At 42.7% G+C, this 13,508-nt stretch overlaps 1 protein-coding gene across 1 annotated transcript in view; it reads left to right on the forward strand.

Annotated features, from left to right (window-relative positions):
- LOC121291270 (complement C4-B-like) overlaps positions 1-13,508 on the forward strand; it is a 99,478-nt gene that overhangs the window by 49,072 nt on the left and 36,898 nt on the right. The window contains exons 24-27 of the mRNA XM_041212340.1: positions 4,743-4,955; positions 6,670-6,721; positions 6,925-7,008; positions 12,177-12,380. Of these exons, the coding sequence (XP_041068274.1) occupies positions 4,743-4,955; positions 6,670-6,721; positions 6,925-7,008; positions 12,177-12,380 (553 nt within the window). The remainder of the gene's footprint in view (positions 1-4,742; positions 4,956-6,669; positions 6,722-6,924; positions 7,009-12,176; positions 12,381-13,508) is intronic.

A 13,508-nucleotide genomic window follows, 5' to 3' on the forward strand; every position in this document is an offset into this window, starting at 1 on the left:
AGCGGAAATACGTTCCATAATACCATAATATTTGGAGTCAAAGCACATAAATGAGCAACAATTCCTAGCCATGTCTCTGACTACACAAATGTGCAAAACTCTGGTTGAAGTCCGCTGATTACAAGCACAAAATATGATACAAGTAACAAATGCATGATTTCAACATGATTTCCCGTACAAGCATTGACAATTATATATGAATCAACATTGAATTCAATTATAATGTTTTGAAGGCTTAAAGCAAATGAAATATATATTTTTTAAAGAAACGAAGACTGGTGTGGGAGAAGGTATTAGCTGTATTTTGTGTGTAGCAATCTGGTAGGTAGATTCGGATAACCCTGTGCACGGTGCACAGGAGCTTGGGACGAAATATTGCTTTTACTACTGAGCCCAAAACAGTGGACAATGAATTGGCTGTCCATTTGATTAATTCAACTGAAATAAAAGATACTACAATCTGGTGGTGTGTAATACTGTTGTGTGATCCACTACCTCCATTTTTCTGCTTGATAGTTTGTGGCTTTTAGGGGATTTTGTTTCGGAGGCTTGGGAAAGTATATTTAAATTAATATCTATCTTTTTCTACTTAAAATATATGTTTGGACAACCAAACGTTCTAATGTGAATTGTAATAGGATCATAATATGTGGCTGAACAGCCTATTAGACTTAATAAACTTCCTTTTAAAAGTCTTGCATTTATATTGTGCCCTTTACAGTCTCTGGCCCTCCCAGAGCGCATTGACAACCATTAAAGTAGTTTTGTGCTGTAGGCATTGTTGAATTTTATAGGAAACGTCCATTTGTGCACTGCAAACTCCACCGATAGCAAAAGAGTAATCACCAAATCCGTCTTTGGTGATTTTGATTGCAGGATTGGTATTGGCGAGGTCAACTTGCTTAAGTCCCCCTTCCCTTCGCAGAATCACTGAATGTTAACGGCACAGAAGGAGGCCTTTCAGCCCATCATGTCTGCACCAGCTTTCCTATTGAGCATTATGACCTAGTGTCATGCCCCGCCTTTTCCCCATACCCCTGAACATTGTTTCTATTCAAATAATCATCTAATGCCCTATTGAATGCCTCAATTGAATCTGCCTCCACCACAGTTCCAGGCAGTCCATTCAAGGCCCGAATATCTGTTGTGTGAAAATGTTTTTTTTCTCGTGTCACATTTGCTTCTTTTGCAAATCACTTTAAACATGTGCCCTCTCGTTCTTGATTCTTTTACGAGTGGAAACACCTTCTCTCTATCTACTCTGTCCAGTTCGTCGTGATTTTGAACATCTCTATTAAATATCGTCTTAGCCTTCTTCTCTCCTAGGAGAACAGCCCCAACCTCTCCAATTAATCCTCATAGCTTAAGTTTCTCAACCCTGGAACCATTTTTTTAAACCTCTTCTACACTATCTCCAGTGTGTTTACATCCTTCTTATAATGTGGTGCTCAAAACTGTACACAATATTCCAGCTGAGTTCTAACGAGTGTCTTATATAAATTCGGCATAACCTCCTTGCTCTTCTACTCTATGCCCCTATTAAGAAAACCCAGGATATTATATGGCTTATCAACTGCTCTCTCCACCTGCCCTGCCAACTTCAGTGATTTATGCACATTGAAACCCAAGTCTTTCTGCTCCTGCAACCCCTTCCAAATTTCATCCCTTATTTTAATTTGCCTGTCCATGTTCCTCCTACCAAAATGCATCACCTCACACTTCTCTGCATTGAACGTCATCTGTCGCCTATCGGCCACTCCACCAACTTGTCTATGTCCTCCTGAAGTTCCACACCGTCCTTTTCGCAGTTCAAAACACTCCCAAGCTTCATTTCATCCTTCTTCAAACAGTGCCACAGGATCTTTTACGTCCGAGGCTGAAGCTCAGTTTTATGTCTCACCCCAAAGGCGTCATCTCTGACAGTGCAGCACAACGCTAAAGCGTCAGCCTGGATTCTATGGTCAGGTCCCTGGAGTCGGACTTGAGTACACAATCCTTTGATTCTGAAGCAAGAGTGCTGCCAACTGAACACTGGGTGACCACTTACCGGTAAGCCTTTCAGACTTGGCTAAAAAAGAACGGTAGCCAGGATGGAAGCAAACAGTATGTGATCCACCACATGTTGTACATCCCATCTATATTCCTTTTCATACTTTTAATGTGGAGGACGATAAGGAAACATGCATACTTGGCAGCTATCTGTACTCCATTGAAGATGCATTTCAGCTTTGTGATTTTGGAACTAACACATAGCACGAAATTTAGCTGAAACGGTGGGTTTTTTTATCATTGTGCTGTTGCGATTCTGTGGAGACTGAGGAAATAAAAATGTATTCCCAGGCGACCCCAATGGAAAGAACCAATGGACGCAATTTCATTTGTTAAAACTTCTACTGAAGCGATCAAACTGAAATGAACATAATTCAAACACATCTTAACAGGCGAATGATGCTTCAATAGAAATGATAAATTTCACTTTAAAAAATTAATACAATGAATCTAAGTCTCCTAAACCTCTTCAGCGGTTCTTCCCAATATATATGGCCTGCATCGTAGCTGTAAATTCCAAGACAATGCTTTTTCGGGTAGAGTAGTAGTTGGTTTATAACATGAGGGAGTTCAGTAGTCCTCTCTAGCAACAGTTTGATTATCATAGAAAGGCACACTTTTGCGAACCCTTTCTCACTGGGGTCACGACAACCCTAATGGTTTGGCTTTCCAGAGTCCGTTTTGAACCAAGCGAATAGACACACGGTCTGGTCAATTCTGGTAAGAACGCTTAGTTCTAGAGCTTTTCCAGTGCTCTCTCACACCTTTCCAAGCTTTAGCAAGCCCTCATTTTTTGCCTCCACACCAACCTGTCCGCCCCTACCAAACAGATAACTGACATCTTCCTGGGTGACACATTATTTCTTCTCCCCACCAAGAAGGATGTAAATGCATTGGGGGCGGTTCCAAGGAGGTTTACTAGATTGACACCGGGAATGAGTGGGTTGTCTTATGAGGAAAGGTTGGACAGACTGGGCTTGTTTCCGCCGGAGTTTACAATGGTGATGGGTGACTTGAATGAAGTATACCAGATACTGAACAGCCTTGACAAGGTGGACGTTGAAAGGATGTTTCCTCTTGCGGGTTAGTTCAGAACTAGCGGCGGGTGGCGGGGGGGGGGGGGGGTGGGGGGGGGGGGGGTGGGCGCTGTTTTAAATTTAGGTGTCGCCCTTTTAGGACAGAAGTGAGGAGAATTTTTTTCTCTGCCTCAGAAGTTGGTGGGGGCGGGGTCATTGAATTTTTTTAAGGCGGAGGTAGATAGATTCTTGTTAGGCAAGGGAATAAAAGATTACCCGCATTAGACAGGAATGTAGAAATCGAAACACAAGATCAGCCTTGACCTTATTGAATGGCAGAGCAGGCTCGAAGGGCCGAATAGTTTACTCCTGTTCTTATGTTCTTATGCATGTTTCTGCAAGCTGGAACTCGATGCCTCAATTGGTATCTACTTGGCGCCTTTGGTTCTAGCTCACATTTGCACAGAAACCCACGGCACAATGACACTTTCCGGATGGGGTGCCATAGCCAGAAAAAGCACTTACCCATCTTCCAGAACTATCTGGGTGTAAAGGGATACTTCACCAAAAAATGGCTTATTTGCCAAGTGCAACTTTCATCATAGCTTTCTTTGACTTTCACCCAAATGTAACGCAGTACAATTTTGCACTATTTCTAAATGTTGTCATCTACATTTTTGTCTGCATTCGTTGGACGTTAATCATTGCCGGCATGTTTTTAATGGCCCACCCCATAAGGAAGTCTTGATATCATACGGATGCTTGCTTTACGACCGGCCTGATTTAATTAATACCACAATGACACTTGAGAGGTTGTGAAGCAGGATACCAATTTGATCCCATCGGTTGATGCCCAGCCATTTTGTTAACATTCCCTCAGGCGGGAGGATGGTGAGCTGATAACAGGGAGTGCAGTATATGTGCTTAATTTGGGATCCTGTGTTAAACCAAGACCCTTCCTGCCCTCCTAGGTGGGTGCTAATGATCCCATGGAATTGCTGTGAAGAAGAATGAAGCCGATCTCATCATTATTTATCCCTTAAGCAACAAAACTTAAAAAAAAAATCAGTTTTTGTCTCCTTGCTGCTGTGGGAGTTGGTTGCCCACAAACTGGGTGCTGATTTCCCAAATGACCACGTGCTTACACTTCAACAGTACTTTATTGGCTGTAAGACACTTTGGGATGACAGGAGGCCGTTCAAGGCGCAGGATAAATACATTAGCAGATGGTATCAGAGCCGTAATGCAATTCCCTCATAATAGTGAAAATTCAGCCTTTTGCTTTCAGGGTTCCAATATCAATGTAACCTTTTGCCAACCGAACAGGTAGTGTTGCAAATATGAGGAAACAACTTTAACGAATCGGTTGGCAGTGCTAAAGAGAACGGCAAAAATGGAAAAAAAGAAATCATCCATGCTGAATAAAACTAACTGTCAGGTTTGCGTGAGATGTGAACTCAATCGTCTTCCATTTAAATTTAGGAAGTAGCAATGACACTCAGAGTTATCAGTCCGAAAAGGTTCTCCGAAGCAAAATGGTCTGAGGACGGATTGGTTCTCTGTTCCTCTGCATCAATGTAAATTCTGTCACATGTAGCTGCTTGCTTACAAAATGCATGAATTGATTTCGTTTCACTTGTCACGCATGTTAACAGACACCTTCTATATTACAACCAGGTGAATGTATTTATGAAGCCCGTGGATAACCTTTGTAGTCCTGCCACAGGCAAGGAGCATGAAAGGACTGTGACTGTTGGCGCAAAATCGGCCTACCCCATATACTTTTCTGTTGTCCCACTAGCCATTGGCGTTATTCCAATCACTGTAATTGCCTACGTCAATGGTGATGTACTAGTAAATGACGCCGTTACAAGAAAACTGAATGTGCTGGTGAGTGGAAATCATTAAGACATCGTGTTTTTTTTTCTCTGGAATATGGCTATTTATCATTAAGAATCCTCTTTAGAATGCGAAATACTTACTTCATGCATTGTTTTCTTAATTTATCGTCATACTTTTCTCACAACATTTCCTACTGTAAATTACCGCATCATGTCTTCAAGCACGAGGCTTAGCTCAGCCGCATTAGAAAATGTAGTTGCAGACTGCATCACCGAGAGAGTTTTAGGACAACTCTAAGCTAACTCTCGGGCACTCAGCTGACGGCTGGGTTCAGCCCACTGGATTTTAAACTGCATTGAAATAGTGAACAGCAATATAGCGCAGGATGTAGTTCCAACACTTCATCTGATCCCGTGGGTTTCATGCCTGCAGAGTTAGATTAAAAGTTATCCCAAACAAGACAAACGCGTTCCTGGTTGTATTCGAACTGAGGTTATTTTTGCTCAGTCTCTGTTTTCTTGACTCAAATTACATTAAGCGGTTACATATTTAAGGGGATAAGTAGCACAGCAGTTATGTTGCTGGAATAGTAATCCAGCAGACGTAGATTAATGACCTTGGAGCATGAGTTCAAATGCTACCTCCATAGCTAGGGAATTTAAATTCAATCAATTAAGTGGTCTTTGAAATAAAAAAAAGCTGGCATCAGTATTGATAACCATGCGACAATCAGATGATCGCAAAAGCCAAATTGTTCACCTATGCCCTTTGGGGAGTGAAATTTGCCTTCCTTGCCCGTCTGACCCATCTGTCATTCCAAACCAACAGAAATGTGGCTGACTCTTAACCGCCTCCTGAAATGATTGTATTCGAGAAGATGACACACCCTCGCTTCTTACGGGCAACGCACTGGCAAGCCAGCAACTATTGCATTCTATGAAAGAAAAGGCTATTGAGAGTTTGGATAAGTGAAAGTTTGACCCACAACGCATTGCAGCTTCAATTTATTAGGTCATAAAGAGCACTTCAAGTACCAAAACAACAAAATCTAAATATTAAACAAAAAACAAAATGCTAATGATTTTAAAAATATTAAATTGAAACAGAAAATTTTGGAAATACTCAGCAGATTTTGTCGCATCTACTGGAGAGAAAAAGCATGCAACACATTCATGTTCGCTCCATTGTGATTTAAGAAACTTTTTTTTAACTGCAGGTGGCAGCCCAAGTTGAACATAACTGGAAAACGTTTTTCATTAATATAGCAGGTCTTACAGAATGTATTTTCTTCATACAAAATGTAACATATTCTGCTCCTTACAGTGTATTTTAGAAAATCGAATCATTTAATTAAAAAATAGATAATGAGGTGAAATTGGACACGGTGAGGGAACACACCATCTAGCCTTGTTAATGCCAATGGAATTGGCTGCACGGTGAAGCATCAAATGAGTGATGATGCAAAATTGTCTCTCTTAATTAATTGATTATGTTCATGTTCTTTGAAAGTTTGAAGAATAGGTGACCATCCATATCTGAAACAATAGCAAAGATGAAATACAAAACACTCATTCAATTTTCAGTCTTCTTCGCCCTTAAAACCTGCAGTACGAGGTGCAAATTATGAAAATAACCTATGAAAAAATACTCAACCCAAAGAATGCTTGTAGTTCAGTGTGGTTGTATTTCAATGACTCACAATTTTCTGCATCATAAAGAGTTTCTCGCATTCTAATTATGCACCTCGGGCTTTTTGATACAGGCAGAAGGCGTTCTGAAGACAGAAGGTCGAAGCATTTCCATTGATCCACGTGGCAAGTATTGGATTGAATTCAGAAACTAATTTTATGTCTAACAGAAGAGAAATGCATATTCCTAGAAAGTGGAATGATTGGTTATGTCATACTGCATTTGTTTAATTAATTCACAGACAGTTAATAGATATTAGAAATAGGTCACGTGCATTAAGAACCATTGCTTGCAATACATCCTCATGAAGTTTTTCATTTTTTATTAGTGAAGAGCTCCTTTGAAATATTTGAAGAAATCCCTTCCAATGTGGTCCCAGACACCAAGTCCTATCTTTATATTCGTGCAAGAGGTAACCACTGCTTTGCTATTGAAGGCGGAACTCAGATCAGTTATCATTTGTGAGGTTTCCCTGTGTTTATCAATGAAAATTGAACTCTTTTCCCTTAACCTTTGCCTCTTAATTGTAGCTGTTATTTACTCAAAAATAGGCATCAACATCAGTTGATGTTATGCTCCAATCAATAATTAATCATCAATTGTTGACTCATAACTTGGCGATTGGCTCCTTTTATTATTCATATCTGTCAATGGAGTGTGTTACAGAAGGTTCACTCTTGGGTCACTTAAAGGCATAGGTTCCATTTGGGGGGAGATTCTCTCTGTGCTTGATGAAACAGAACAATAAAATGTTTATAATAGACCTGGAGCATTGTTTAGTACATCGATACATACAGAAAGCTTCTCTCAACGCTGAATCCTATTATCAGCTTTATTTTTCTGTTAGAGTTAATATCTTACTGTGAGAAAATAGGCATTAGATTATGGATATCAAACTGAAATGTAACACTTCTTGTTCTGATGGGTGTGCAGAACCCTTGTATTGATGAGAGTAAGTGCCCTGACATTAATGCAGCATTTGACCGAGTGTGGCATTAAGGGGCTATAGCAAAACTAAAGTCAATGGGAATGAAGAGAAATCTCTCCATTGTGGAATCACACCAGGTGCAAAGGAACATCGCTTATAAGAAGTTAATCATATCAGGTCAAAGAATTCACTTCAGGAGCTCAAAAGGCTGAACCATCTTCAGCACGTTTTTTATTCATTCATAGCATTTGGGAGTTGCTGGCAAAGCCACCATTTATTGGCCATTTCCAATTGCACTTGAGAAGGTGGTGGTGAGCTGCTTTGTTGAATCATGTGGTGTAGGAACATCCACAGTGATGTTAGGGAAGGAATTCCAGAATTTTGACCCAGCAACAATGAAGAAATGGATATATATTTCCAAGTCAGGATGGTGAGTGGCTCGAAGGGGAACTTCCAAGTGGTGGTGTTCCCATGTATCTGCTGCTCCTGTCCTTCTAGATGGTCAGGATCATGGATTTGGAATGTGTTGTCTAAGGAACCTTGCTCAGTAGTGCATCTTGTAAATGGTAGACACTGCTTCCACTGTTTGTCGGTGTTGGAGGGAGTGAATATTTGTGGAAGGGTGCCAGTCAAGTGAGCTGTTTTGTCTTGGATGGCGTCAAGCTTCTTGAGTATTGTTGGAACTGCACTCATCCAGGCAAAGGGAGAGTATTCCATCAAACTCCGGGCTTGTGATGGAAGGAAGGTCATTGATGAAGCATCTGAAGGTGGTTGGGCCTAGGACAATGCCCTGAGGAACTCCTATATTGATGCCCGGGAACTGAAAGGATTGACCTCCAATAACGACAACCATCCTCCATTGTGCTAGGTATGACTCCAACCGTTGGAGAGTTTTCCCCCTGATTCTCATTGACTCCAGTTTTGCTAGGACACCTTCATGTCATACTCGGTCAAATGCTGCCTTGATATCAAGGGCAGTCACTGTCACCTCACCTCGGGAGTTCAGCTCTTTTGTCCATGTTTGAACCAAGGCTGTAATGAGGTCAGGAGCTAAGAGGTCCTGGTGGAACCTAAAATGGACATCGGTGACCAGGTCCTAAGTAACTGCAGCTTGATAGCACTGTTGATGGCCCCTTCCAACACTTTACTGATGATGGAGAGTAGACTGATGGGGTGGTAATTGGTCGGATTAGACGTGTCTTGCTTTTTGTGGGCAGGACATACCAAGGCAATTTTCCAGATAGCAGGGTAGATGCCAGTGTTGTGGCTGTACTGGAACAGCTTGACTATGGATGTGGCAATTCCTGGAGCACAAGTCTTCTATACTACTGCTGGTATATTGTCAGGGCCCATAGCCTTTGCAGTATCCAGTGCCTCCAGCCGTTTCTTGATATCACTGGGAGTGAATCGAATTGTCTGAAGACTGGCATCTGTGATGCTGGGGACCTCCAGAGGAGGCCGAGATGGATCATCAACTCAGCTCTTCTGGTTGAAGATTGTTGCCAATGCTTCAGCTCTATCCTTTGCATTGATGTGCTGGGCTCCCCAATCATTGAGGATGGGGATATTTGTGCAGCCTCCTCCTCCATTGAGTTGTTTAGTTGCCCACCACTATTCACGGCTGGGTGTGGCAGGACTGCAGAGCTAGGATCTGATCTGTTGATTGTCTACTGCATGCTGCTTACACTGTTTGGCCCGTGGGTAATCCTGAGTTGTGACTTTACCATGTTGACACCTCGTTTTTAGGTATGCCTGATGCTGCTCCTCGCATGCTCTCCTGAACTTTTCATTGAACCTGGGTTGATCCCCTGGCTTGATGGTAGTAGAAGAGTGGGGGATAGCTGGGCCATGAGGTTACAGGTTGCGTTCGAGTGCAATTATGCTGCTGCTGGTGGCTCACAGCACCTCATGGTTGCCCAGTCTTGAGTTGCTAGATCTGTTCAAAATCTATCACATTCAGCACGGTGGTAGTGCCACACAACACGATGGAGGGTACCCTCAATGTGGAGGTGGAACTTTGTATCCACAACAACTGTGCAGTGGTCACTCATACCGATGCTGTCATGCCCAAATGCATATGTGGCAGGCAGGTTGGTGAGGATGAGGTCAGGTATGCTTTTCCCTCTTGTTGGTTCCCTTACCGCCTGCCATAGACCCAGTCTAGCAGCTATGTCATTTAGGACTTGGCCAGCTCAGTCAGTAGTGGTGCTACCGAGCCACTCTTGCTGATGGTCATTGATGTTGCCCCACCCAGACTACATTATGCACCCTTGCCACTCTCAGTGCTTCCTCCAATTGATGTTCAACATGGATGGGCACTGTTCATCAGCTGAGGGAGGGCTTTATGTGGTAATCAGCAGAAGGTTTCCTTACCCATGTTTGATCTGATGACATGAAACTTCATGGGGTCCGGAGTCAATATTGAAGACTCCCAGGACAACACCCTCCTGACTGTATACCACTGTGCCTCCACCTCTGTTAGCCTGCCCTGCCGGTGGGGCATGACATACCCAGGGATGGTGATCGTGGTGTCTGGGACATTATCTGTAACATATGGTTCCGTGGGTATGACTATGTCAGGCTATTGCTTGACCAGTCTGTGGGGGCAGCTATCCCAGTTTTTAAACTAGACCCCAAATGTTAGTAAGGAGGACTTTGCAGGGTAGACAAGGCTGAGTTTGCCATTGTTGTTTCCGTGCGTAAGCCAATGCCGAGTGTTCCGTCCGGTTTCATTCCTTACAGACTTCGTAGCGGTTTGATACAATCGAGTGACTTGCTAGGCTATTTCAGAGGGCAGTTAAGAGATAACCATATTGCTGTGGGTCTGGAGTCACATGTAGGCTAGACCAGGTAAGGACGCCTGATTGATCAGTGACCTTCCCTCAATCATAAAGTGAGAAGTGGGGAAGTTTTCTGGTGAAACATGTTTTCAATGCCTTTCAGAACTCCTCAGATACTGAAGCCGTCCATGTCCATAGGTTGCATGGTGTGAACAACATTCAGGCTTGGTTTGATAAGTGGCAAGTAACACTTGTGCCACACAAATTTGTGCCAGGCAATGGCCATATGAGCTAAAATAAAATGAACTTAAAAATTGCTGGTGGAGGAATAAAAGTTGTCACCCCAGTTATCAATTTCCTTCTACATCCAATAGACACTGAGCTATGCTTTCCATATGCTACCTTCATTACCAATCTCAAATAAAATGCCAGCATATTACATTTCCCCGTTTGCTCTGCACAGAAGTGTGGGAGATTCTATTGTAGATGGAAGTATGGTTTTCCATATGTCTTCTGAGACTTTCCAGTCTTCCCCGCTCAAACAGGCCAAATAGAAACTAGGCTTCGTGAGATGTAAAGGCTTTAGAGTGGGTGGCTACAAGATGTACGAAAATGCCTCTAGCGATACGGGGTTAGATTGGAAAAGGTAGGATTGCTCTCATGGATGTGAAAATTGAGATTAAATTTGTTAGAAGTGTTCAAAATAATGAGGGTTCTCGACAGAGCGGAGACCCATAGAATAAAGAGAGGAACCGTTTCCATTTGCGGAAGGAACAAGTAATAAAGAATTAAGGTGATTTACAAAAGAACAAAAGTTAACATGAGAAAAAAGAACATTTTTGTGCAGCAAGTGTTCTGGAATTCACTGCCTCAAAGAATGGTGGAGACAGATTCAAAAGAGAATTGGATAAGCCCTGGCGAGAGGAAAAATGCAGGGCTACCGGGCAAGGGTAGAGGAGTGAGACTAGCTTAGTTTTTCTTGCACAGGATCGTTATGGCCTCAACGGGCCAAATGTCCTCTGTGCTGCAAAAATTCTTTGATTCTTTGATTCTGCAACGTACACCAGAGAATGTTAACTCATTCTGGAGGGGTATTATTTTGCAGCAGTGGCTAGATAGTGAGGGAGCATCCCCAACATTGCAAGATTCCGTGAGGGCGCATGCAACCCTGGCAGGCATGGCCACACAGGAGCATGCGTTCAAACATCTTGAAATGGGATTGATGCTGTTAAGGATTCAAGGCCTCAAGCCTCACTCTCCCATCCCCAACGTGTCCACCAGTTAAAATGACTCAGAAGAAATTTAATCCCTCAGAGTTTGTCATCAAATTCAAAGAAAAGCACAGTTATCAATCCGAGAGGGTGCTGTCTCTGGCCCGTGGCTGCAAGAGAGCCGAGAGTTGTGTATTTGTGGCAGAAGTTCCATCTCATTGGGAATGCAGTTTCATGCACATCCAAACTGAAAACCTCATTCATGTTGCTGCTATTGCCTGAGTTTAGATGGATATCGATCAAAAGTCAATGTAATTTCACAGCAAAGCATCGTTTTACTCCATGCGCTTTGCAATATGAGAGTCGCAAAGGGCAGCAATATGTCTGCAGTTGTGTCGTTGCTCTATTTGAAGTGAATGGCAAAGGATAGGTCACGGTGTTCAATTTGACTTGTTTCAGAATATGCTGCCATTCGTATTCTGTGGTGGTAGTTGTTGACATCTGGAATTGTGACCGATTTGAATTATTTGTCGAATCGATTCTTTGAACGATTCCTAATTGGCGGACAGAGTACTTCTTTCCCTTGAATTTTAATGACTTGAAAAGATTTATTTCAGCATTTCCCATTCCGTTCCTTGACTTTTCATGTGTATCTTTTTAGGTGAAGTGTTGGGGGAAACTGTGCAAAACTGCCTTTCCCCAGAAGGAGTTGATCGGCTCATTCAATTACCATCAGGGTGCACCGAGCAAACAACATCTCGATTGGCACCAACCGTGTTTGCTGTTAATTACCTAGACAAAAGCGACCAATGGCTTTGCCTAAAAGCGGAAAGAAAAGATGAAGCGATCGAGCATATTAGAGCAGGTGAAATATGCATAGCAGTTATTCAGATGCATTGAAGCACAGAAACATAGAAACTAGGAGCAGGAGTAGGCTATTCGGCCCTTCGAGCCTGCTCCGCCATTCATTATGATCATGGCTGATCTTATATCTCAACGCCGCACTCCTGCTCTCTCCCCATACCCATTGGCGCCTTTAGAGTCTAGAAATCTATCTATTTGCTTCTTAAATACATTCACAGCCTTCTGTGGTAGAGAATTGCACAGGTTCGCCACCCTCTGAGTGAAGCAGTTTCTCCTCATCTCAGTCTTAAATGGCCTATCCCGTATCCCGAGACCGTGATCCCTTGTTCTAGACACCCCGCCCCCTCCCCCCAACCACCCGAGTAAATATCATCCCTGCATCTAGTCTGTCCAGCGCTGTCAGAATTTTACACGTTTCAATGAGAACCCCTGTTATTCTTTTAAACTGCAGTGAATAAGGCCTAGACAGCCCAATCTCTCCTCATAAAACAATCCTGCCAACCCAGAAATCAGTCTGGTGAATATTCACTGTACTCCCTCTATGGCAAGTGTATCCTTTCTTAGATAAGGAGACCAAAACTGCTCATAATACTTCAGGTGTGGTCTCACCAAGGCCCTGTACAGCTGCAATAAGACATCCTTGTTCCTGTACTCAAGTGCTCTCACACTGAAGGCCAACATACCATTTGCCGCCTTAACTGCTTGCTGCACTCGCTTGCTTGCTTTCAGTGATTGGTGCACAAGGACACCCGGGTCCCTTTGTATATCCACATTTCCCAATCTATCATTATTTAAATAATATTCTGCCATTCTATTTTTCGTACCAAAAACAGAAAATTTACCCACGTTATACTGCACCGGCCATATATTTGCCCACTCGCTCAACTTGTCTAAATCGCTTTGAAGCCTCTAAGCACCCTCCTCACTGCTCACATTCCCACCAAGTTTCGTACCGTCAGAAACCGTAGAAATATTACATTTGGTTCCCTTATCAAATCATTGCTATATATTGTGAATAGCTGAGGCCCAAGCACTCATCCCTGCAGTACGCCACTAGACATCCGCCTGGAAACATTTCTGAAATGTTAGCAAGAATCGGTACAAGGGATACCCTTGTATTTGTACAAAA

Source organism: Carcharodon carcharias, chromosome 19, assembly GCF_017639515.1.
Source record: "Carcharodon carcharias isolate sCarCar2 chromosome 19, sCarCar2.pri, whole genome shotgun sequence".
NCBI classification, from domain to species: domain Eukaryota; kingdom Metazoa; phylum Chordata; class Chondrichthyes; order Lamniformes; family Lamnidae; genus Carcharodon; species Carcharodon carcharias.